At 36.1% G+C, this 23,588-nt stretch overlaps 1 protein-coding gene across 1 annotated transcript in view; it reads left to right on the top strand.

Annotated features, from left to right (window-relative positions):
- LOC137763661 (uncharacterized) overlaps window positions 1-14,105 on the top strand; it is a 30,800-nt gene extending 16,695 nt beyond the window's left edge. The window contains exon 6 of the mRNA XM_068542113.1: window positions 13,801-14,105. Coding sequence (XP_068398214.1) covers window positions 13,801-13,938 — 138 coding nt within the window. The 3' untranslated portion in view covers window positions 13,939-14,105. The remainder of the gene's footprint in view (window positions 1-13,800) is intronic.
- Window positions 14,106-23,588: the final 9,483 nt, after the last annotated feature.

Genomic DNA, 23,588 nt, shown 5'->3' with positions numbered 1-23,588 from the left:
AAATATTAAAAGAATAATTATAAAACAATCCAAATTTTAAAGCCCATTGAAGTAGAAAGTGGTTATTTGTGTAACAGAATGGTTTCTTACATTAAGAAACACACAGGTTAGTCAACAAATAAATTGCAAGGGAAAAAAAGGAGAGGGAAACTTACCAATAAAAGGACTTAGAAGGTATACCAATTGCAATGTGTGGTCCTTATTTGGATTTTGATTCAAACAAACTATAAAAATGAAAATTTACAACTTCATGAGACAAATAGATATTTGAACTCTAGCTGGATATTAGATGAGGTTTAGGAATATAATTAATTTTTAGGTGTGATAATGGCATTGTGGTTATGTTTTTAAAAGAGTCATTACTTATTAGAGATACATACTAAAATATTTACAAATGAAATTATGTAACATCTGAGATTTGCTTCAAAATAGTTCAAGTGGAGGAGTAGAATGGTGTATAAATTAAACAAAATTGGCCATAAATTGACAATGGTTAAATCTGGATGCTGAGTATCCAAGGGTTCATTATACCATCCTGGCAACTTTTGTATGTGTCTGAAATTCTCTATTAGAAAATAGTTTTAAAACAATCACCAAGTGTTCAACAGTTCCTTTTGAGCATTTTTTTTTTTTTTGGCTGCATCTCGAGACTTGTGGGATCTTAGTTCCCCAACCAGGGATCGAACCTGTGCCTCCTGCAGTGGAAGCTTGGAGTCCTAACCACTGGACTGCCAGGGAATTCCCCCGCTTCGAGCATTTTAAATTTTATTTTGACAGATCTTTTCTAGAAACACAGCCACCATATAAAGCAAAGTATACACACTACTTTTTACTCATCAAGTTCTATTGATTCAACTTCCTAAATCTTTTTTGTTCTAAGCCTCGTTTTTTTCACCTTTCAAAACAATTTACCAAGGTATTATTCACATATATTCACCCAGTTTAAGTGTGGAGTTTGACAAATTGTGGTAATTGTGTACAATTGTGTGACCACAATCAAGTTGTGGACTAGCTCTTCCATCCTAAAATCTGCCCTCCTTTGTAGTTGACTCTTCACCAACCCTGACCCCAACCAACCACTAATCTGTTTTCTGTCACTATAGTGTTGTCTTTTCTACAATGTCGTATGAATAGAATCATGCAATACAGTCTTTTGTGTTTGACATCTTTTACTTAATATAATGTGTTTTATATTCATGTTGTTGTGTGTTAATATGTTACTCCTTATCATTGCTAAATAATATTCCACAGATAGCTAAATCTCTTTTAAACACACCTTCTGCCCATCCCAGTGCCACTCACTGTCTCACTCCAAGATCAATTATCTCTTGTCTGACTATGGTAATTCCCAGATTTAATTGTTCTCCCTATTTTTGGTTCTACTCTGCTCCAGTCATCCTCCACACCGACACTAGAGTATTCTTTTAAAATGCAAGTATGAGCGTTATCTGTAGCCTTTTTAAAACCCTCTAGTGGTGCCCCTTTGTCCAAGCAGGGTAGAGTCCAACCTCCCTAACTTAATGAGCTTTCTTCTGACTATATTGCCAGTCATATCACCCAGAGGTCATGTCTTGTAGTTTATAAATCTCAAAAAATATCAGACTATTTGTAGTTCTCCAAAATACCTGTTGCATTACTTCACACCTTTATGCATACTGTTCCCTCTTTTTTCTTGCCCTGGAAAACTTCTACTCATCCATCAAAACCCAACTCAAGAATCATCTCCTCATCCACTGCCCAGGCTGAGTTTATGCCTCTCTCATCTATGCCATCCCTGTACCTTGTATTTATTGATCAATTAAACAAATATCTTTTGAAGATCTACTGTCTACCAGGCTCTATAATAGGCACTAAGAATAATAAGGATGAATATGATAGCCACAACCCCAGCAAACAAGCACTCAATGTTAGTTAAATTAAACACTACTTACTTAAACAAAGCAATCCTCTACATTGTTTTTATAGCAGGAAAAAGATGAGGTCACATCAGTTTATATAATCTACAAAGAAGAATTAATAAAGTAAATCATTGTCTAGCATTGCAGTTGTTGTCTTTATGAGAGTTATAACACAAGAGTTCAGATAAAACTGTCCAAGCCATTTAGATTCATTCATTGTTCATTAATAAACATTCTTTGGGGGCCTGTTATATACAGGATATTATGCTTGTCATCTTCAGGGATAAAAGAATGGAATAAGATACTTGCCACAGTTTAATCTACTGCAGGAGACATATTTGTATAAACCTAACTGCAATATAAAGTATGTGTTAAGTGTCATAATAGACGGATAAAGCATAACAGCCAAATAACAGCCAAACAGTGGATATCTGATAGTACCTACATTTTTACAACGCATTTTGAAATTACAGTCAGAAAATTCCACAATCAATATTACCTCATTCAACATTTATTTCAAGTATATGAAAAGGGTTTTTTAAAATATTTATTTATTTATTTATTGGCTGCCTTGGGTCTTAGTTGCAGCACACGGGATCTTCTGTTGTGGCGTGCAGGCTCTTTGTTGCGGTGCACAGGCCTTTCTCTAGTTGTGGCGTGTGGGCTCCAGAGCGAGCAGGCGCAGTAGCTGTGGCGCGGGCTTAGTTGCCCTGCGGCATGTGGGATCTTAGTTCCCAGACCAGGGATTGAACCAGCATCCTGTGCATTGCTAGATGGATTCTTAACCACTGGACCACCAGGGAAGTCCCTATGAAAAAGTTCTGAGAATAATATATCTAATACCCTTGTAATCATCAGCCAGCTTTATCTGGACTTAATATTTTGCCACATTTGGTTTGGGCCTTTGTTTCTTAAAGAAATAAAATTATACATATAATTAAAGTCCCCTGTGTACCTTTCCCAAACCCATTCCACTCCCTCACCAGAAGAACCACTGTCGTGAATTTGATTTGGATCATTTGTATGCATGTTTTGATTCCTCTGCTATATATGTGTAGCTATATATGTATCTGTAGTATTGGTTTGCATTTTTAAACTTTGTATTTATGACATTATAATGAACCTATCCTTCTGAAACCTCAGTTTTTAGTTCAACATTATGTTTTTGAAATGTATTCATTTTGATACACTTAGCTCTAATTTAACAATTTAGCTTCTGACAGCATATCATTACTATTTTAAGAAATACAGAAATACTTATCCTTTCACCTTTTAATAAATATTAATGTAGATTCCAACTTCTTTATTATGAACAACACTACACTGAACACCCTTGTACATGTCTTTTAGTACACATTTACAAAATGTTTCTAAGACAATGGTCTATAGAGTTTTTTGATCATATATACTTATTCATAAAATATTCTTGAGAATGCATTTAAATATATATAAATTATATATATTCTTCTATAATAATGTTATATATTAAAACATACTAAGTAGAAATTAAAAGAATGAGACAAAGATGAAATAAAATATTAAATAACTTTTCTTAAGAAAATTAAAACTATGTCTCTCTAAGAAAAATTTTAATAACGTATTTTAATGATAGTGTGATTAAAAGTCAGATTTGATTACAAATGACTATTTTTTAAGTCTCTAAATATGGCAGGTAGAGTGTTCAAACTAGAAGCAGAGATATATCCTCTTTGTCATTTTCTTGTTTATCTTTGCCTTGTTAGTATAATTAAGCCACATGTCTACTTTAGCTTAGTTAAAACTAAATAATATTACCCATGTATTACCCATAATTCACTTACCCATATAAATTGTAGGTATTGCAATACACTACAAGAGAGTGGACAAAGGGGTCTGCAGTGGCCAACTCTGCATCACTGTGGAATTTCCTCTCTACCCTCAAAACATCTTAACTTTCATGATTTACCATTTTACATCATACCTAGGGAAGATATCAGTGCCTATCCATATGTTAAATTTTAAATATTTTCATTTCCTTCTTGTTTCTTAGATTAAAATGAACAAATAGATATGGTTCTAATATTATTTTCCTGCTCTCCAGTGGGTCATCTTTTACAACCCCCTGGGATGCTAGATCCCATTTTTGACCCACCGTTCTATAATATATACATAGAAGTGGAATTGCTGGATCTTAAAATATGTGCACCTTTGAATTAGCGAAATGTTTCAAAATTGCTTTCCAAAGTGTTGTGCCAGTTTATACTCCCATCGGCGCTGTATGAGATGCCCCGTCGCTCCACACTGTCTTTCCAAAACCTGAGATTATTAGATTATAACTTTTAACAGTCTGGTAGGGGAAAGAAAGTAACTATTGTCTTGATTTGCATTTCCCTAATTTGGGATGACAGAGAGCAATTTTTGTTTGTTAACCATTAGAGTTTCTTCTTTGAGTGGCCTGTTGATATCCTTTGCCCATTTTGCTAATGGGGTGCTTATCTTTTTTAATAATTTAGTATATATATAAAATACTAATTTTATAACTATTAGAATAATGAATGAGTATATAATTCTTCATCCTAATACCTAGTTGTAGAAAGTGTAAATATGTTCTCCCCGTATGTGGCTTGATTTTAACTTTGTGTATAGTGTCTTTTTTAGGACAGAAGTCTTTTCTCTTTACTATTTTTTTTTTATTAAAGTGTAGTTGATTTACACTGTTGTGTTAATTTCTGCTATAGAGCAAAGTGATTCAGTTATACATATATAACAATATATATACATTCTTTATATTCTTTTCCATTATGATTTATCATAGGATATTGAATATAGTTCTCTGTGCTGTACAGTAGGACCTTGTTGTTTATCCATTCTATATATAAAAGGTTACATCTGCTAACCCCATCCTCCAATCCATCCCTTCCCAACCCCCTCCCCCTTGGCAACCACCAGTCTTTTCTCTATGCCCGTGAGTCTGTTTCTGTTTCATAGATAGGTTCCCTTGTGTCATATTTTAGATTCCATATATAATGATATCATATGGTATTTGTCCTCCTCTTTCTGACTTACTTAGTATGATAATCTCTAGCTGCATCCATGTTGCTGCAGATGGCACTATTTCATTTTTTTTATGGCTGAGTAGTATTCCATTGTATATATGTACCACTTCTTCTTTATCCATTTATCAGGACAGACGTCTTTAACTTTCATGTAGGCAAATGTATCAGTCTTGCCCTTTATGCTTTCTGTGTCTTAAGAACGCCTTCCTTTCCCCAGGTTATAAAGATGCTCTTATGTTGTCTCCTAAAAGTTTTTATTCCTGCTTCTTAAACATGAATCTTTAAAACATCTGGAATTTTATCTTTGCATAAAATATGAGGTAGGAATCAAATTTTATTATTTTCTGTATAAACAACCAGTTGCCCAAATGACCATTTATTAAATAGCTCAGCCTTTCCCATTTGGTTTGTAATGCCAACCTTGCCACGTATAATGTTTTCATATGTAAACAATTTTCGTTCTTTTGATTCGTATGTATTATATTCTTCTGATCTATTTCTATTTCCTTGGGCCAGTACTACACCATTTTAGTTACTGTGGTTTTATGAGAAGTCTTAATATCTTATAGGGCAAGTTCGTCTACTTTCTCTTTTTTTGGAAATTATGTTGGCAAGGCTTGCTTCTTTCTCTTTCGGGGAACTTTAGATTCTACATCTCAAGTTACACACACACACACACACACACACACACACACAAATTGTTGGGGTATTAGTTGGAATTACATTAATATGGGGAGAACTGACACCTTTAAAATACTGTTTTCCCTTCTCCGAACATGCTATGTCTCTTCATTTTTCTAAGTCTCTTTCAAAATCTTTCAGTAGAGTTTTATAAGTTTTCCCCTAAGGGTCTTGTACAACTTTTCTGAGATTTATTTCTTGATATCTTACAGTTTTTGTGGCTATTGTATATGATATTTTTTAAACTACATTTTCAAAAAATTTTTGGTTAATAGGAACACAGTCAATTTTTGCATACTGATTTTGTATCCCAAGTCTTGCTGAACTCTTTTATGGTAATATTGTTTGTCTGTGGATTTATTTGCATTTTCTACATAGAAATTCCATCATATATGAAAAATGACTGGATTTTTTTTTATCCTTTCCAATATGTATTTTCTTTGCTTCCTTGCTCATGCCTCCCTCTCAAGTTAAAGGCAACTACCTTGAGACCATTAGGCTTGGTTGGATAGGAAGCTTATACCCTTAATCTGATCTCTAATGCAGGGCACAATCTTTTTGTAATTGAGGTGAAATTCACATAACAAAAAATTAACATTTTAAAGTATACAATTCAGTGGCAATTGGTACATTCACAATGTTGTGTACCCACCACCTCTATCTAGTTCCAAAACATTTTATCACCCCAAAAAGAAACTTCATGCCCATTAAGCAATTACTCCCCAGCCCCTAACAACCAATAATCTACTTTCTGTCTCTATGGATTTACCAATTCTGAGTATTTCATATAAATGGAATTATACAATCTGTTATCTTTTGTGTCTGCCTTCTTTCACTTAGCATGATGTTTTCGAGGGTCATCCATGTTGTAGCATGTATCAGTACTTCCTTCCTTTTTGGCTGAATAATATTCCATTGTATGGATTTACCACAACTTGTTTATCCATTCGTCAACTGATGGACATTTGTGTTGTTTCTGCCTTTTGGCTACTGTGAATAATGCTGCTATGAACATTTGTGTACAAGTTTTTGTTTGAATAGTTGTTTTCAATTCTTTTATGTATGTACATAGGAATGGAATTGCTGGATTATATGGTAATTCTATTTTAACTTTTTGAGGAATTTCCAAACTATTTTCCACAGTGGTTGAACCATTTTACCTTCCCACCAGTAATGTAAGAGGGTTCCAATTTCTCCACTTCCTGTTCAACACTTGTTATTTTTCCTTCTTTTTTTTTATTATAGCCATCCTACCAGGTGTGAAGTGGTATCTTACTTTGATTTGCATTTCAAGTCATTTGCCCATTTTTAATAGGTTTGGGGGGGTTTTGTAATTGAGGAAGGGTAGACTCTTAGTGGGCATCTGTCATTAAAAGGCCTTTTCAATCTAATGTCTTATTATTTGGGCCCCAAAACCATCAGCTTATCCAATCTTCCAATGTTCCACATTTCTGCAGTCTCTCTATTCCTTTTCATTTCTTCTTGCAAACCAGCCAGTTGTTGCCTTGCTAAATGTAGCCAGTAACAAGAACTCACACTACTACCTTTCTATTTTCCAACCTTTTCTTCTAAAAGGACAGACTCGGTAGTATTTTGTCTGCCTTCCAAATTATCACAGGCAATAGTTTTAGCAAATATTTTACCCTGCAGAGCATTGGTCTCTATCTTTCCAGACTCTAATATCAGTTTCTTCTGTGCCTACCACCTGATGGCTAAGCCAGTGCTACATGTTTTAGAGTTCTGTATTGATAATAACAACATCTCATCCTACTACAATTTCACTATTAGAGAAACATTAGCTATACCAACATACCTCAAGTTTTCAGTGTTTTAACTCAACAGAGGTTAATTTCTCGGTATATAACAGTATAAGGCAGGCTTTCAGTGAGCAGACTTCCACAGGGTAATCCAGAAACCCAAGTTTTTTCCATTTTGTGACTCTGTCATTGCCTTTGGCCCCTCAGAATCTTTCAATTTCAGGTGGCAGCTGGTTAAACAGGGAGTGGAAGAAGCACATTTGCTTTGAGCCAGTTCAGCCCGAAAGTGACACCCATCATTTCTACTCACAATCTATTGGTAGGAATTAGTCTTATAGCTTTGCATAGGTACATGGGGTAGAGAGGGGACACAGCAAGGGGTGGGGTGAAAGGCCTGAGAAATATGGTCTGTGATTGGACAGTCTCTTGCCAGCAACAACTGTACATTATGGAAGGGGAACTAAAGTCTTCAGTGGATAGCTGGCTGTCTTTATCACATCTGGAAGTTTATCACTAAAGGAAATTCTAAAGGAACTATAGATAGTGGTAAAGGTGTAGGTAACACTAAATGAATATTGACTGCAATATAGGTGACGAGAAGTGGTTGGATTCTGGATATATTTTTAAGGTGGAGCGAATTAGAGTTGCTGACAGATTGGCCATGAGGTGAGAGAGTCAAGAAAGACTCCAAAGCTTTGAGCCTAGTTAACAGGAAGGATGGAAATTGAGTAGTTTCAGCTTTCCTCACGTGAGCCCAAGGGTTAGCCCGCTGTGAGCACTAAATCCTAAGCCCTGCCTGCATGGCAGAGGCCAACATCATCACCTTCCCAAATCCAGAGGAGCTGCACCATCAGAGCAACTTCTCACTGCTTTCCTAGGTTCCTGCACTTGGCCTTACTCTTACTTTCTTCCAAATCAGTTATGCATTTAAAAGTTTGCTTCTTATATTTTATCTAGCATTTCTGAGTAGTAATAGTGGCAGGGTTATAGGGTTACATAATCTACTATATCACTGGATCTATTACTTTTTTATTAGATTATATCATGTTTCTTTCTTATCAGAAAAGAGGCAACATCTAAATCCCAGAAAGTTATAGCAAAAAAATTAAAGAGATTTTTTTTTCACTTTACTGCCTTCCAAACAAATCCCACTTTTATGTATACATTGTATTTTCATGATTACATGGGAAAAAATGACTTCCTCTTTGAAGCCAGTTGAGTAGAAGCAGCTCAATAAAAGATTAAATTTGGGACTTCCCTGGTGGTTCAGTGGTTAAGACTCCCCACTTCCACTGCAGGGGCTGCCGGTTTGATTCCTGGTCGGGAAACTAAGATCCCACATGCCATGCGCAGTGCAGCCAAAAAAAAAAAAAAAAATAGGAAAAAAAAATAAAGATGAAATTTGACTGAAATATTTTACTATTGTTCTCAGATTATTTTCACACAGATATCACATAATCATTCTCACGAAACCCTCTATTTTTGCCTAGCTAAATTAATTTTCTCTCTCTCTTTATCTTTTTGTAAAAGACCCAACTATTCTTAAAAAGCAGATTTGGCTTTTTAACAAAAAGTAGGCCAATAGGCTTTTTGTCTGTCTGCCTACAGATAAATATAGGTCATGGATTTTAACTTGCAGATTAAACATATACATTTATTTTGGTATCCTCTCAAAACTCCAATAAAATGATAGGTAAAACAACAATTAGAGATTTTAATGTATAAACCACTAGGATTTTTTAGAAAAAGAACAAGAGAAAAGAAATTTCAAAATTTTGGAAGCTAGGAAAATGGGTTGAGTACTTAATAGCCTCATTAGAGCAGTAAAAGCTCGAAAAACAAGCTTATAGCAGAAGATATTAAGATGCCAAATGATCCAGGCCATAGAACCTTGGAAAGGATCAGAAATTGGACACACATCATACTTCTAAAAGTAGACACACGGTACTTCTAAAAGCAGTATGGGTCTAGAAAGAAGAGACTGGGTATAAAGTCTTTAAAAGGAACATTTTACCTGTAGAGCCCCTTCCCGACTTTTTACAGCCACAGTTTCCTCTCCTTACCCCTGACAAAGGATAATAAATTGTATTATCTAAAGACAACAGACCTAAGAGATTCTAAACTCATTACCAGGTGCAGTTAAGGCCAGAGTGACCATCATATTAAAATTAGGTGGACTAAGTAAAACTCTGCATCCTGAATAGGGTGACCATTCCCCAAGCTCTCTCCCAGTCAGCTTCACCCAGGCAGGAGATTAGAGGATTCCTCCCTAAGAAAACTCACGAGGCCAAGGAAAAAAGACCTACAGATACTGACCGACAGATATTGAGGCATTCCCCCAGTGAAATAGTCAGGTTCATACCAGATTATCCTATAGTGAAGCCCACCAAATGATAGCCCTCACTCACTCATATGGAGTTTCCAATCATCATTTTAGATCATGAGATATTTGAGAAAAATCTCTATGATAAAAAAAAATCAAAGTAAACAGAAAAAAGGAACTCAGACAAAACAGATAATGCAGAAGCAAAAGAAAGCTTCATTTAAAAAAAAAAATCTCTCGGGGGGGAAGGATAAATTAGAAGTTTGGGATTAACATAAACACACTACTATGTGTAAAATAGATAACCAATAAGGACCTACTGTATAGCACAGGGAACTATACTCAATATTTTGTAATAATCTATAGTGGAAAAGAATCTGAAAAGGAATATATATATATACATATATATATATACACACACACACACACATATACATATGTATGTATATCTGAATCACTGTGTTGTACACCTGAAACTAACACAGTATTGTAAATTATACTTCACTTAAAAGAAGCAAACAGGGCTTCCCTGGTGACGCAGTGGTTAAGAATCTGCCTGCCAATGCAGGGGACACGGGTTCGAGCCTCATTAGAGCAGTAAAAGCTGCTGGTCCGGGAAGATCCCACGTGCCGCGGAGCAACTAAGCCCATGTGCCACAACTACTGAGCCTGAGCTCTAGAGCCTGCGAGCCACAACTGCTGAGCCCGTGTGCCTAGAGCCCGTGCTCCGCAACAAGAGAAGCCACCATAACAAAGAGTAGCCCCCACCCACCACAACTAGAGAAAGCCCACAGACAGCAACAAAGACCCAACGCAGCCAAAAATAAATAAATTTATTTAAAAAAAAAAAAGACCTCTCTAATGTCTTGGGAGAAATAATAGAAGATAATATTGTACAACCCTGAAACAAGAATGGAAAGCTACATAACAGCTTATTCATAGAACAAAAAGATCTTTTGGAATTTAAAACAACAGTAAAATTTTTAAATTAAATAGAATGATTGTAATATAAAGTTGAGATATTCCCTCAGAGAGCAGAGCAGAAAGAGAGAGAAAAGACAGAGAATCAGTCTAAGAGATCCAACATATGAATAACAGGATTTTCAGAAAAAGAAAATGAAGGAACCAGAGGGGAGAAAATCAGATTAATACAAGAAAAAATCCTACAACTAAATAACATGAATTTACAGATTCAATGAACAACAAAAGAGGATCATAGCAGGGCATGTAATCTTGAAATTATAGAACGTTAAAAAGGAAGAGAAGATTCTGAAGGTTTTTAGAGAGAGAGAAAAAACAAAGACTTGGCAATTAGAATAACAGATTTTGCAAAAGCAATATATGGTGCTAAACAAAAATAAAGGAATGCTTTTAAACTTCTGAAGGAAAATGATTTCCACACTAGACTTCTATACCAAAATTACCAAGGGTAGAATAAAAACATTTCTAGGCATGTAAATTCTCAGAAACATATCTCCCACTCACCCTTTCTAAGCAGTTTTCAGCAGAAATTTTTCACCAACAGAAGGAAATAAATCAAGAAAGGGAATGAAATGAGACTGAAAAAACAAAAGGCCCAGCACAAGAGAAGGGCATTCCCAGGATACTGGTGCAGAAAGATCTGAAGATTAAAGCTATAGGTATAGCAAACCTAGACCCCAACCAAACCACATTGGAGTAGATCAAAAGGCTCTGTGAGGAACTTCAAGATAAAGCAGAAGGTTCCAACAGAGGAGCCATCAAAGGAAGGATATTTTCCAGCTCCTTTGGAGAGTTTAGGAATGAATTACTGGTTGGTAGATTAAAAACTAATAAATGAAAACATTTTAACTACCTACCTATTATTAGCTCTAGAGAAACCAAAAAGCTGTACATTAAAGTCAATGTAGTCAAACATGCTCCATGTCTCAGGGAATAGTTACAAAGCTTTAATTAAACAAAAAGAATAGGAAAGAAAGGAAAGGTGTGTGTTTGGGGAAAGGGGGTTTGGAGGTATGGCAGGAGTTATATCCCCTTTTCTATAGTTGGAAACAGGAAAAATCAAGAAAAAAAATATATATATATGTTTTCTAGCAATACAGAGGAAAACAAACAGCAGGAAAAAATAAACAGCTAAATGAGGTGCATTCAACAAGTATTTACTGAGCACCCACTATATGTCAGACACTGTTCTAGGTCAGGGTTTCTCAACCGTGGCACACTCTGGACTGTCCTATGCATTGTAGGATATTCAACAGCATTCCTGGCTTCTATCCATTAGATGCCCAGTAGCACCCCTACAGTCATGACAGTCAAAAATGTCTCCTGATATCGCCAAAAGTCCTCTGGAGGGCAAAATTATCCCCGGGTGAGAACCACTGTTCCAGGAAATAGAGATACAGCAATTAACAAAACACACAAAAAAGAGCTGAAAGTGATTACCTCTGAAAAATAGGATCAGGTTGAGAAGGAGCAGAGCAGGAAAATGCAGTTTTTACTCATAAGCCTTACAGAATTCTGACTTTTCAAACTCTATATACATACTACATTAATAAAAGAGAATAAATAATCTAAGAGAAAGATATAAAGTCCATTTATACCTTAATTCACTGTTTCTACACGAGGCAGTATAGAGTCATGCAATTCTAGATTTGAATTCCAGCTCCACCAATTACTCTAAATCTGAGGCAAGTAACTTAAACCTTTCTGAGCCTCATTTTCTTCAACACTATAAAACAGGAATGTTCACCTAAGGTTATTATAAGTATTGCATATTATTATGCAAAAATACATATAATGCATGTCCTATAGTACCTGCACTTTAAGCATTCAATAAATTATAACATCTTGGAAAGTATATGTAGTCACTAGCTTCCATACGCCAGATCCTTGAGAATAACCACCAGCATCTTGGATATATAAACCTGGGGCTCCCATAACTTGTCATATACTAGAGTCATGAGGCCATCTGAGTGGCATACCAGGACTCATGCCACTTATAGCATGCACTGTAATCATGTACATACCTTGATTTTGTTCTTGGGAAATCACCATATATACTGAGAGTAAAAAAGCAGATCTGATGCACGAAGAAAGATAACTGAAATATGTTAGAGTTTTACTTATCCAGGTGGCAGATAGCAGAAATCCATGTAAGCATCAAGCAATTTATTTGTATCACGACTATATGAAAAGCAGTTACATAGATTTTAAAAATAAAAAGGAGTAGACCAAATGAAAACAACAAAGCTTACTTCAGGGGGTGGGGGGAAGGATTTCACAATTCCGTGTGACCATGTTTCATTTCTCTCCACTGCTCCTTGGATTCTTTCAATAATCTTAATAAAATTTAATAAAAGTGAGCTATTTTGTTTAGGTTAATTAGGTTAAGATATGAAACTTTTTGTATCATACTTAACGAAGTCCATCTCATTATTCATCAGAATATTAATTAATTATAATAATGGCATAATTTATTCTTATATCCAGTCTCGATATACTATATTCACTATCTCAGTTAATCCTCACAATCTGGGCTACTATGTGGCAGATGCTATTATCCTCATTTAATAGATTTAGTCATTCATTTTTTCAACAAATACTATTATAATTGAACACCTGCTCTATGTTGTTCGCTGTTGGGAATATAGCAGTGAATGAAACAGACAAAAAATCCCTGCCTTCATAGAACTTACGTTCTCAACAAACAACAATTAAGTAAAATGTACATATTGTTAGATAAGAGATAAGTACTTTGGAGAAAAATAATGTATTGAAGAGGAATAGGGCTTCTGGAATGGAGATGGGGTAGCAATTTTAAATAGGGTTGTAGGGGATAGTGGAATTTAAGTAAAATCATGATGTAAAGATGAGGAAACTGAAGTTCAGAGAGTTAGTAACTTATTCAAGGTTACAAAATTAATAAAGCCAATAAAAGTATAGCTGAACACAATAAAGAATCTTGGTGCATCATTTTATAATAGCTGCTCAGACCTATTGAGACTTTCTGTGATTGGTCAAACACAAATTAAATCTGTTCCTCTAAATCATTCTAATAAGTATTGTTGTGTGCACATTAATCCAGAAATGGAAAGAAAACATTAAATTTGTGTTTATTTTCATTTCAGGCCAAAGAATCCCAAAAAACAAGAAAGATTCTTGGGAGGATATGGTGGAAACACTTCAAAAAGATTATAGTCATCACCATGGCCATTCTCCTTTCAGTCATCATCATTCTTTTCAGTACAAATGTAATACCAACTTGACCCTTCTCCCCATCCCCAGCAGGTACCAATAAATTGTTATATGTAATTATAGAGTTCTACAACCAACGATTACAAAAGCCTTCTCTAGTGGTAGGAGGAATGGAGGAAAAGGGGGTTGGAAGTATTTCCTTGTCCCTTTAGTGTTCCTTGACTCTTGTCTTTGTACCTCTCCCCTTTCTGTAATCCCATTTGTTTTTTTTTACCACTGCTCCACTACTCTTCTCTTTGTTAATACTACAAGCACATACCCTGAAATCAGACTGCCAAGCTTCAACTCTCCACTCTGCCACATACCATATAGATGACTTTGGACAGGTTGGTTAACCTTTGACCCTGTTTCCTCATCTTTAAAATGGAGCTAATAATAATAATATCGCATAGAGTTGTTGTCTACCACATAGAAAATGCTATTTAAGTGTTAACTATTACTTAATAGGAAAGATGATTGCATTTATGGCATTGATTAAATCCCCATCATCTTACTCCTTACTCAGAAATGACCTTAAAATTCCCTTAGAAATAAGAATCCTTACATGAGTACAGTCCAGATACACAGTCACCTCTTCTACATATTCTTTCATTTGAAATGAAAATTCAAACCATTGTGTTTTATACTAGGCATTTCTTTGGGTAAAGATTAAAAAATTAGGAAACTTTATCATTTCTCTAATAAATCGCAGGTCATGTCTTCTATTTTACCACCCTAACAGCTTTTTTTTCTTTTTAACTGATACACTTCATCCAATAACCTTGAATCACTAAGATTTCTAAAACCCAAAACGTTCAACTTCACTTCGCAGTTGGTTACAAAGTTTCATGAATTCTATTTCCTAAGTGGGATCTTGAGGTCTAAAGTAGGTTTTAAAAATCATAAAAATCATAGTGATTCATGGGGAAGAATAAAAAGATTAGAACAGGGGCTCCTGACTACCAGAGAACTCATTTTAATTCTGATAATGATCAAATATCAGCATTTTATAAATAGGTCCCAATTCCTCCAGCACAATATCACCTTTGCATTCACAAAATATTTTTTAAAGCATTTTAAATGTTAGAAACTTTTGGAGTTTCTGTAATTTATACCCAGGAAAAAAAATATAGTCTGACATATGTACTAAGTGCTTTGGGGGAGAGGTGTCTCATTAAATTTTACAATGACATGAAGAGGTAAAAACTATTAAGATAGTATAATGTAAAGCACGTAAAACCGGCTGGCACGTAAGTGCTATGTAATGTTAGTTCATATTGTTTTTATTTTGCATATGAGAAAATAGCAATGTTAAATGGCATGTTCAAGATCACACAGCTAGCAGGCTGAGATTTTACTGATTCAAGTACTGACTGAGGTATATAGTCACGAAACCCACATGTTTAACTCAGAGTATATTATCTGACCCCTTAAATTAATTGTGGGACAGACAACACACATCAGTACTATTTTGCTTTGGACCAGGTTAGTAGGTTGTTTTGCGGGGGTAGAGATAGGAATCTGAAGGAATATTGAGAGGAGATATTGTCATGCATTTTGCTGCCATTATTTTTGTAGCCCTATAAAATTTGCCTCCAATTATTTCTATAATTTATAATTATGTACAAAACAATGTATTTGTATCCTGATTGCCAGTGAATACTAGCATATTTATTGCCAAAAGACATCAAATTTAACACCTAATCTAGCCACCACACCACCCCCAATTTTACATTTTAGGATGCCAAGACCCAGAAGCCTAAAATATAAATAAAATGCCTTTGCAACCTCCCTCCACTTGCAGCGTGTTTAAAGCACAGGCTATCACCCTGGTTCCAGGCAGCACGTCCCATGTAATACCTGTTTTCCTAGGCAGTCTTAAATAGAGTTTAAGAGTTTTCCAGATGACTTCTATTTTTATGAACTGTTGAAAGCTGCTAGGAAGAAGTAAAAGCAAAGCACTCATTTAGTGAAGTGTTCCCCTGCTATTTGTGCAACATCTAGCAGAATGTACCCGAGTAGAAAGAAACAAATATTAAGACAACCTTAGATTTTTCATTTATGCATTCAAATATTGTTGAGTTCCTCCTCTGCACCAAAACAGTCCTAAATCATTAGGATTTATTCTAAGTTACCACATTGATAGAGATAACAGATGTTTGAGAAATTAACGGCTGTATATAGAAGTATAAGAAATGGTCCTGATCCTAAGGGAAGCGTACATTCCAGTTGAGAAGGCAAGACCAACAAAGATCATAAACACGTTAAAATAACATCTACTAAGTGATGCATTGTGTGGCAGGGAAAAAATACAAGAAAGATAATGATCAACACTGGCTCCAGTCACTGAGGAAGATCTGCACGCTTATAAGTGGGATGGGAATTGGACCTTATTAGAAATCAAATTTATCTCAATAGGTAAAGGCAGTCCAGTTAATATTGTTACTGAGCACTGATATGCCAGTAGCTGTTGAAGTACTTTATTTTTATTTAATCCTCACAACAACCCTGAGGTGGGTGCTATTATTATTTCCATTTTACAGATAAGAAAACTGAAGCACAAGTTAGGTCACTTGCCAGAGTCCACTGGGCTAACATAGTAAGAGGAAAAAAGATGAACAAATGAAGACACTGCTTGCTGTGTGGGTGGAGAAAGTGGACTAGACCTTGGGAGTTCAGTCGTGCATTCATTCATTCACTCAGATGGACTTCAGCAGAGCTCAGCTTTCCGTTCTCTTCATTTTCCACACTCTCCAGGGTGCTTTTATTCACTCCCATGGCATTGCCTTCTCCAGCAATAACCTTCCTTCTGAATTCCAAACCATTTTCTCTACTGGAGACATCCACTTGGATAACGTGCAAACACCTGAAATATTAAATCCTAAAACTCGTATATATTCTTCTTCCTTTCCCCACAAAACTGCTACTGGACCTTATCTCCTGTGTCTATATAGGGGATCACAGCTATTCTGTGATCTAGAACTTAGTCTACTGTGACTCCTCCCTTCTGCTTATCTCCTTTTCCCAAATTACCAAAATCACAGAGCTTCCACATGAAATCTCCTGAAGACTCACAGCAGGGAAGCCCAGAAGAGAGACAGAAGCAAAAGTAGGGAGTCCCTGCAGGTGCCCAGGCAAGCTTCAAAAAGGGCACTCATCCCCATCATGGTGGACAACTATGTGTGTCTACTCCCCTCCAGCCTTTTTTGTATTCGGACTGCCTAGCACATATAGACAGCCATTAACATTTGACACTCTTTCATATGCATGATTTCCATAGCTCTTAAACATGATCACAGCAATAAATATGAAGCTTTGGTTTTCAACGCTCAGCATCAGAATCACCTGGGGATCCTAATAAGACAGTGTAGGCTGTCTGGGCTCCAAGCCTGAAGATTCTGCTTAAGGTTGGGATGGTGCCTCAAAGTGTATGTGTTTAACCCCATTCAGTGTATGTAGCTGAGAACGACTAACATCAAAGCACTTTTCACATACCTATCATTTAATGTCCATACCTAAAGAACATCTAATTTTACAGTTGGAAAAACTGATGCTTGTTGGAGAAGTTCAATTTTATTTGCCCAACATCACAGGGCAAATGACAGAGTGGGACCTCTGAACCATTCACTTGAAATATCTATTCCATTCAACATATTAAACAAGAATTTTTAAAATATCTACAAAATAGAATGTCCCACACATTCTAATAAATCTGAAAGAATTATTTTAACTTGTTTTGAAAATTCGTTATCTCATTATAGTCTTCGCAGAAGCTAGAACAAAATGCATTATTTAATTCCGGCCCGAATTTTAGACAAATCACAGGCTGGTTACAGGAAAACAGGTCGTTTGAGGTGAAGCCCCTGCTCAGCACCACACCATGACCCACCATGATGGGAACCTCTCTTGGCAAGCCAGCACTGAGTGACCCACATTCCTTAAAGAGTTCTCAGAGGAACGTAGGAAATGTAATAATGAAATGATACTGTTAGTTTCTTTCTGTATTTACGTTGAGTATGGGTACCTTGGTTAACATTATTGCTATTGTACACATCTAATTCGATTTGCCATTTTTTGAAAAACTTGTCTGCATAGAGAGTAAATGCATTCCCAGCCCTTTTAGTGGTTTCACTACAATTTGACAGCAAGCCCAGTAGAGGCTAAAGACTGAACATCCCCATATAAAATATTCCTACTCTTGGTATCCTTTCTCATGAACATTCTGGAGAAAACTGGAAATTGCTCTTTTTTCTTCCATCAAAATCTCAACCTGTAATACTGTTTAACCAATTATGCATCGCTAACTTTAAAAAGAATCCCATCATTTAACATTGTCATTTTAAACATGACAGTAGTTGCCTTACCTTCCCAAGTAAGAAAATAAGACCTACGTTATTTCAAGAAATTCATCCAAGAGGGGAAACCTTAAAAAAAAAAAAAAAAAAGACAGTGCAAAAAATGCATGACTGCTGTTAAGAGTTTAATTTTAAGACAAAAGCACTACATTATAATTTAAACAATCTTTCAGAAAAGATAGTGCAAATCAAAACCCCATTAAAGCCCGCTATAAACTTCACATGAAGATTCTAGAAGTAGGCTTCTAGAACTGGAAACACTTGGTTCCAACAAAATCTGCTTAGGGAGACTATGTCTTGAAAATGTCAAATGGTACAGAGAACATTATGTTGGTTTAGAATCAAGTCAACCAGGTTCTAAAAAAGGACATGCTGATAGGTCTTAATACATATAACTAATTAGTTGTAGCATGCTTTATTTATCAATTATTGTAGAAGCAGTTTACAACAAATTTCTGAGTATTTCGAAGTTTTCTTTATTGCCTTAGCCAATCTCTTAACTACACTGCAATAATTATATAGCCATCTTCCAATTTCTACTTTTAAAAGGGTTCCACTTCATCAGTCTGAGATTGGCAAATGTTCTCTAAAAATGTGATAAAGCCCTGTGTAACCCAAGGCCATCCATACAACAAAGGGGCAATTATATAAATTCCTTTTCTCAAGTATTTATTCAAAGCATAGCTTTCCATGACATGTTAAATGTCACATTTAGGTACTGGCATTAACGAAACTGTTAAGTGTCTTCCAATATTTTAAAGAAAAATTTCAAAAAGCCAGGAAAGTAACCTTGCTTTCAAATTCTAAAATACAAACAGAATATAGCCTACACAAATAAAATGTGTATCAACTAACCTTGAAATAAACTATCTTTCCCAACACCGAGCAACTTAGGTAATTTTCTCAAAATAGAATCCAATAACCCTAATATCAATGTTTAACAAATTCGGACCTATCTGTACTTTCTCTGAAGACTTTAAAGAATTCCTCCCATGACAACTGATTTGGACTGCTCAAACAAGGAACACCTTGTTCTTACTTAGGATTTCATTCCTACAAAGTATCTCACCCTTTTAAAGTAGTAAAATAATTTTGTAAAGTCCTTTTTTCATGCCCTTTAAGCACCTGTCCCCCCAAATTATCCACCTCTACAGAGCTTACTGGAGAAAATTAACATTTAGCAGTTACCCCTCTGCTCTGTCTTCCTAAGTTATATATTCCCTTGGATCCTGCAGTCTTTACCCAAAGCTACTATACTATAGCCACTTAAAAAGGGAAGCTGTTGGAATTATCTCCTTCATGAGAATCTAAAAGATGCTTATGGACAATAGGGCAATATATAACTAGCCCAACTCAAGACAACAGAAAAAGTCAGTTTCAAACAGAGTTGCTGATTACCAATCAATAATAATGGAATGAATGAATGAAGTCAGTGACAAACCAAAGGGGGCAATATGCAGGCAACAGGGGAATGTACTGCCTCTGAAGAGTTGAATACCAACCACCTGCCCCCACCACCTCCCTTCCGGCGTGGTACGCTGCTGCTCGTTGTACTCCCATTAGAATGCTAAGTCTGTATTTTTTTTCTTTCAAGCTAGACTTAGGGTCCGTGATTAAAATGCTTGAGTGGTATAAGTTTTATGAAACATGCACCTTTATTTGTCTTTACACGAGATAAAAGTAAAAACAGAAAAACAAAAAATCCTTATGAAACAGCAAGCTTAACTCTAACCACCTTAAAACAACAGTCCTTAGAACTTCAGTGTAGGTGAGATCACTTGTTTTGTGTGAAATACAGAATCCCAGGGAACACCTCCAAACAATACTAATTCTGATATAAATAGCCTGCAGATCTCTTCGAAATACCAACCAGATTATAATCAACCCTCCCCCAACTTTCCAGATTATAGGCAATTGACAGCAATATACAGCCCAACCCAACTTACACAACTGGATCTTGCTAGAATCATGTTACACATGCAGAATTTCAGACTAGACTCCTAATTATAGCCAGTAGTGAAGAAAGGATAAAGTATGCATTCTTCTCAACTTTTCAAAAGTAGGTAGTAACAGTCAGTCTTCATGAAGTCTGGGGTCATCCGTAAGTATTAGTACACTGATAAATTGCACTATTAAGTAAACTGCATCCAAAGAAATTTACTTTATTGAGATGTGCGTCCATTATGCATGGATCTAGATTTTTACATTTCAGGTTAATCTGACTCCAAACCAAATAAACTCATTATACATTTCAGGACCAACATAAATACTGTGATGGACAGTGGGATCAGTCCTTGTTTTAAAATTCCCAATACCTCAAGGCCATGAACATAAAGTACTTTTGAAGTACAAGACAACTTCAAAGAACTTTCCCAAGCAGTAAAACAAAGCACATAAAGTATAGAATACAAAGACCTAATAATCAGATCCTAATGTTATTGAGACTACCTTTCAAAACTATCTCAGCATGAATGGCACCTGGATAGGTGTCCACACACTATAATCTAACTTGTATATAACAAAGAACAGTGAAGCAATTGCCATCCCAATGTGGAAAGAGTAATGTGGCAACAGGAAACCTGTTACAATACATATCTGAAGGTTAGAAAAGGAGTAAGAGGAAACCCAGAACCCCAGGAAGAGAGATTAACTCACCTGGTAGCAAACATCTAGTAAACCAAAAGGTATCAAAATTTGACTTAGGACAACAGACCTAGAAAGGGGGGTTCGTAGCTCTTAACAGGGTCTACAAAACTGATGGGAGAACTGAAATCAAAGCTTCCTAACACTGTCCAATAGGTAAATGAGATTTGTTCTATAATAAACTAGCAAACTACTTGTAAACTACTTTGCTGGCCAAATTTTAGAAGGGTACTGGACTACTTACATTTTGTCTCCCCAAATCTGTCATTACTGCACACAAAAAGGGTGCTAAAAGTAAACAATACCACTTCTGGTCTCCTCTGAAAACCTACTAAAACCCATTACTTAAAAAAAAAGAGGGGGGCAACATAAAAAATATATAAGGTCAAAGAAAATAGGAGAGGGAATCCCCTGGCGGTCCAGTGGTTTTAGACTCTGTGCTTTCATTGCCATGGGCGCAGGTTCAATCCCTGGACTGGGAACAAAGATCCCACAAGCCATGCAGCCAGAAAACAAACAAAAAAAAGAAAATGGGAGAGGAAACAACTACAAAATTTTGGAAGCTGCAAACCTTTGAATAAATGGCAACCTTTAAGGAGACAAGAAAACTGAATATTCTGTCAGCAGTGAGGATATTTCAGATTGTACCACAGAACCCCCAAAGGCTTATTAGCAATCAGCAGCCCAGGTATCTCTGTAAACAGAGGTGAAAGGGACTAAAAGAGGATTGGTTGAAAGTCTGTTTGACAAGCAGTTAAACCTCCAGATGCCCTCTGTACTGCTGGACAACTGAACTCTTCCATCCTGGCAGAAACTTGTCTGAAGCAGGTTAAGAGGGTGGTCTTCGGACTCAATAGGCATACAATGATGAAAATAAAGGAGTTCAAGTAGTTTACTTGTTCAGATCCCTCAGGTTTCTCCCCTCACTGGGATCTCAGAACACTGGCAGCCAGGTTTTTTACCCTCCAGGCAGCAGAGTAGAAAAAGACTTCTCTGATGAACCTGATCAGCTCAAGGAAGGAAAAAAAAAAATGTATCAAGAGGTTCCTCAATAAAATGACACAGCCCAATCACCCAGTAGTGAACCCCATGGTTGACAAGTACCCATCCCTCAGCCCCACACACAAATTCACAACATCCAAGCTGCTTTAAAAATGCTGCACTCCTAAATATGAGACAAGGATCACCAAACATCTGAGGAAGATTACAGGCAGAGGCCAAAGCAACAGGAAAGAAAAGCATCTTGGAGGAAACAAACTCTGAAAGTTAACTTTAGACTTGAATAAAAGATAATGCACACCCATGTAAGAACAGGTTACTACTTATAACACAGGTTGGAGGAAGAGGTCTTAGATATTAGATGACTGAAATTAAAAACCTTAAAAAAAAGTTGAAAGATTAAGTTGTAAAAATCGCTCAAAGGGTAACAGCCTGCAATGGAAAATAGGAAAACCAGGTGCGCAGGGCTCACACCCAAAAAACAATTCTGGAGGAAAGACTGGGGTGGTGAAGGACATGAGGAAACATCAGCTCCAGTAACATTTCCCAGGATTGAAGAGCATGTTTACACAGTGACAGGACCCACTGAGTGCTCAGCACAATGGATGAAACAAACCCAAGATAGTCATGAAATTGGAGAACACTGATGATAGTGGTAAAACCCTAAGCATTTCACATGAATGATGAAAAATCAAAACGGCATCAAATCTCTTCACTAAACCTTGAATTCTCTATTGAGCCAAACTAGTAATTCAGTTACGAGGATGGAAGAGACCTTTATAGATGGGAAGGCCTCAGAAGCAGGAAGATGGGCTATACAAAAGCCAGCCCTGGGATTCAAGAAATAAAGGACCTAAGTTGACAGGCACAAGGGAACGCCCCAGAATGACGGCAAAGCCCCAACTCAAGTTATTCAACAATTCTGAAGGGCAAGGAGTTCAGATTGAAATATAGAAGACCTAAGAAAAACATGAAGCTGATAAATGGATTTGTGTAAGAGGAGAGTTTTTTAATTCTGTGCAAGTCTAAAAGTAAATTACACAGCCCAGTACACAGAAAAATATTCATCTAGGTCAAGAAATAACACCTGATATGGATCTAGGAGTAGCACTTTAAATGTGACATCGAATATATGGAAACCAATAGTACAAAAATCAAGGTTAAAAACTGTTTTTCCCTAACTCTGTGTGCAAGTGTAACTTTTATAGAAAGTCGTTAAGTAGGAATAAATCACCCCCTAAAATTAAAACATTAAACTGCTGGGGGCAAAGAATTAAACCTGAGTACATCTTTAGTTGCACCTTTCTAATTAAATCTAAAAATCACAGGGCACAACATTTTGACATAATCAAAATTAATTTGATAGCTTTACATTTATCCAATGCAAACAAACCTCATTTTTTAAAACCTACTCCAACCAGCTTTAACTTTAAAAAAAAGGTTTTGATGTGGAACATTTACAAACAAACCTCACTTTCTGAAATCTAGCTTTCAATTCAATCAGTTTTAACCCCCCTTTTTAAAAAGGTTTTGAAGTGGAACATTTACATAAAATAAACATAGTACTGCTTAGCAATCCCAAAACAAAATTCACTAAGTTAGATCAGGGGTCTGCAAACTTTTTCTGTAAGGGTCAGATAGTAAATATTTCAGGCCATAGCTGTGTTGCAATACTGTTAACAAAA

The sequence above is a fragment of the Eschrichtius robustus genome, chromosome 4 (assembly GCF_028021215.1).
Source record: "Eschrichtius robustus isolate mEscRob2 chromosome 4, mEscRob2.pri, whole genome shotgun sequence".
NCBI lineage: Eukaryota > Metazoa > Chordata > Mammalia > Artiodactyla > Eschrichtiidae > Eschrichtius > Eschrichtius robustus.
Note: the sequence above shows the minus strand (reverse complement) of the source record. Positions and strands in the feature narration are given on the sequence as shown.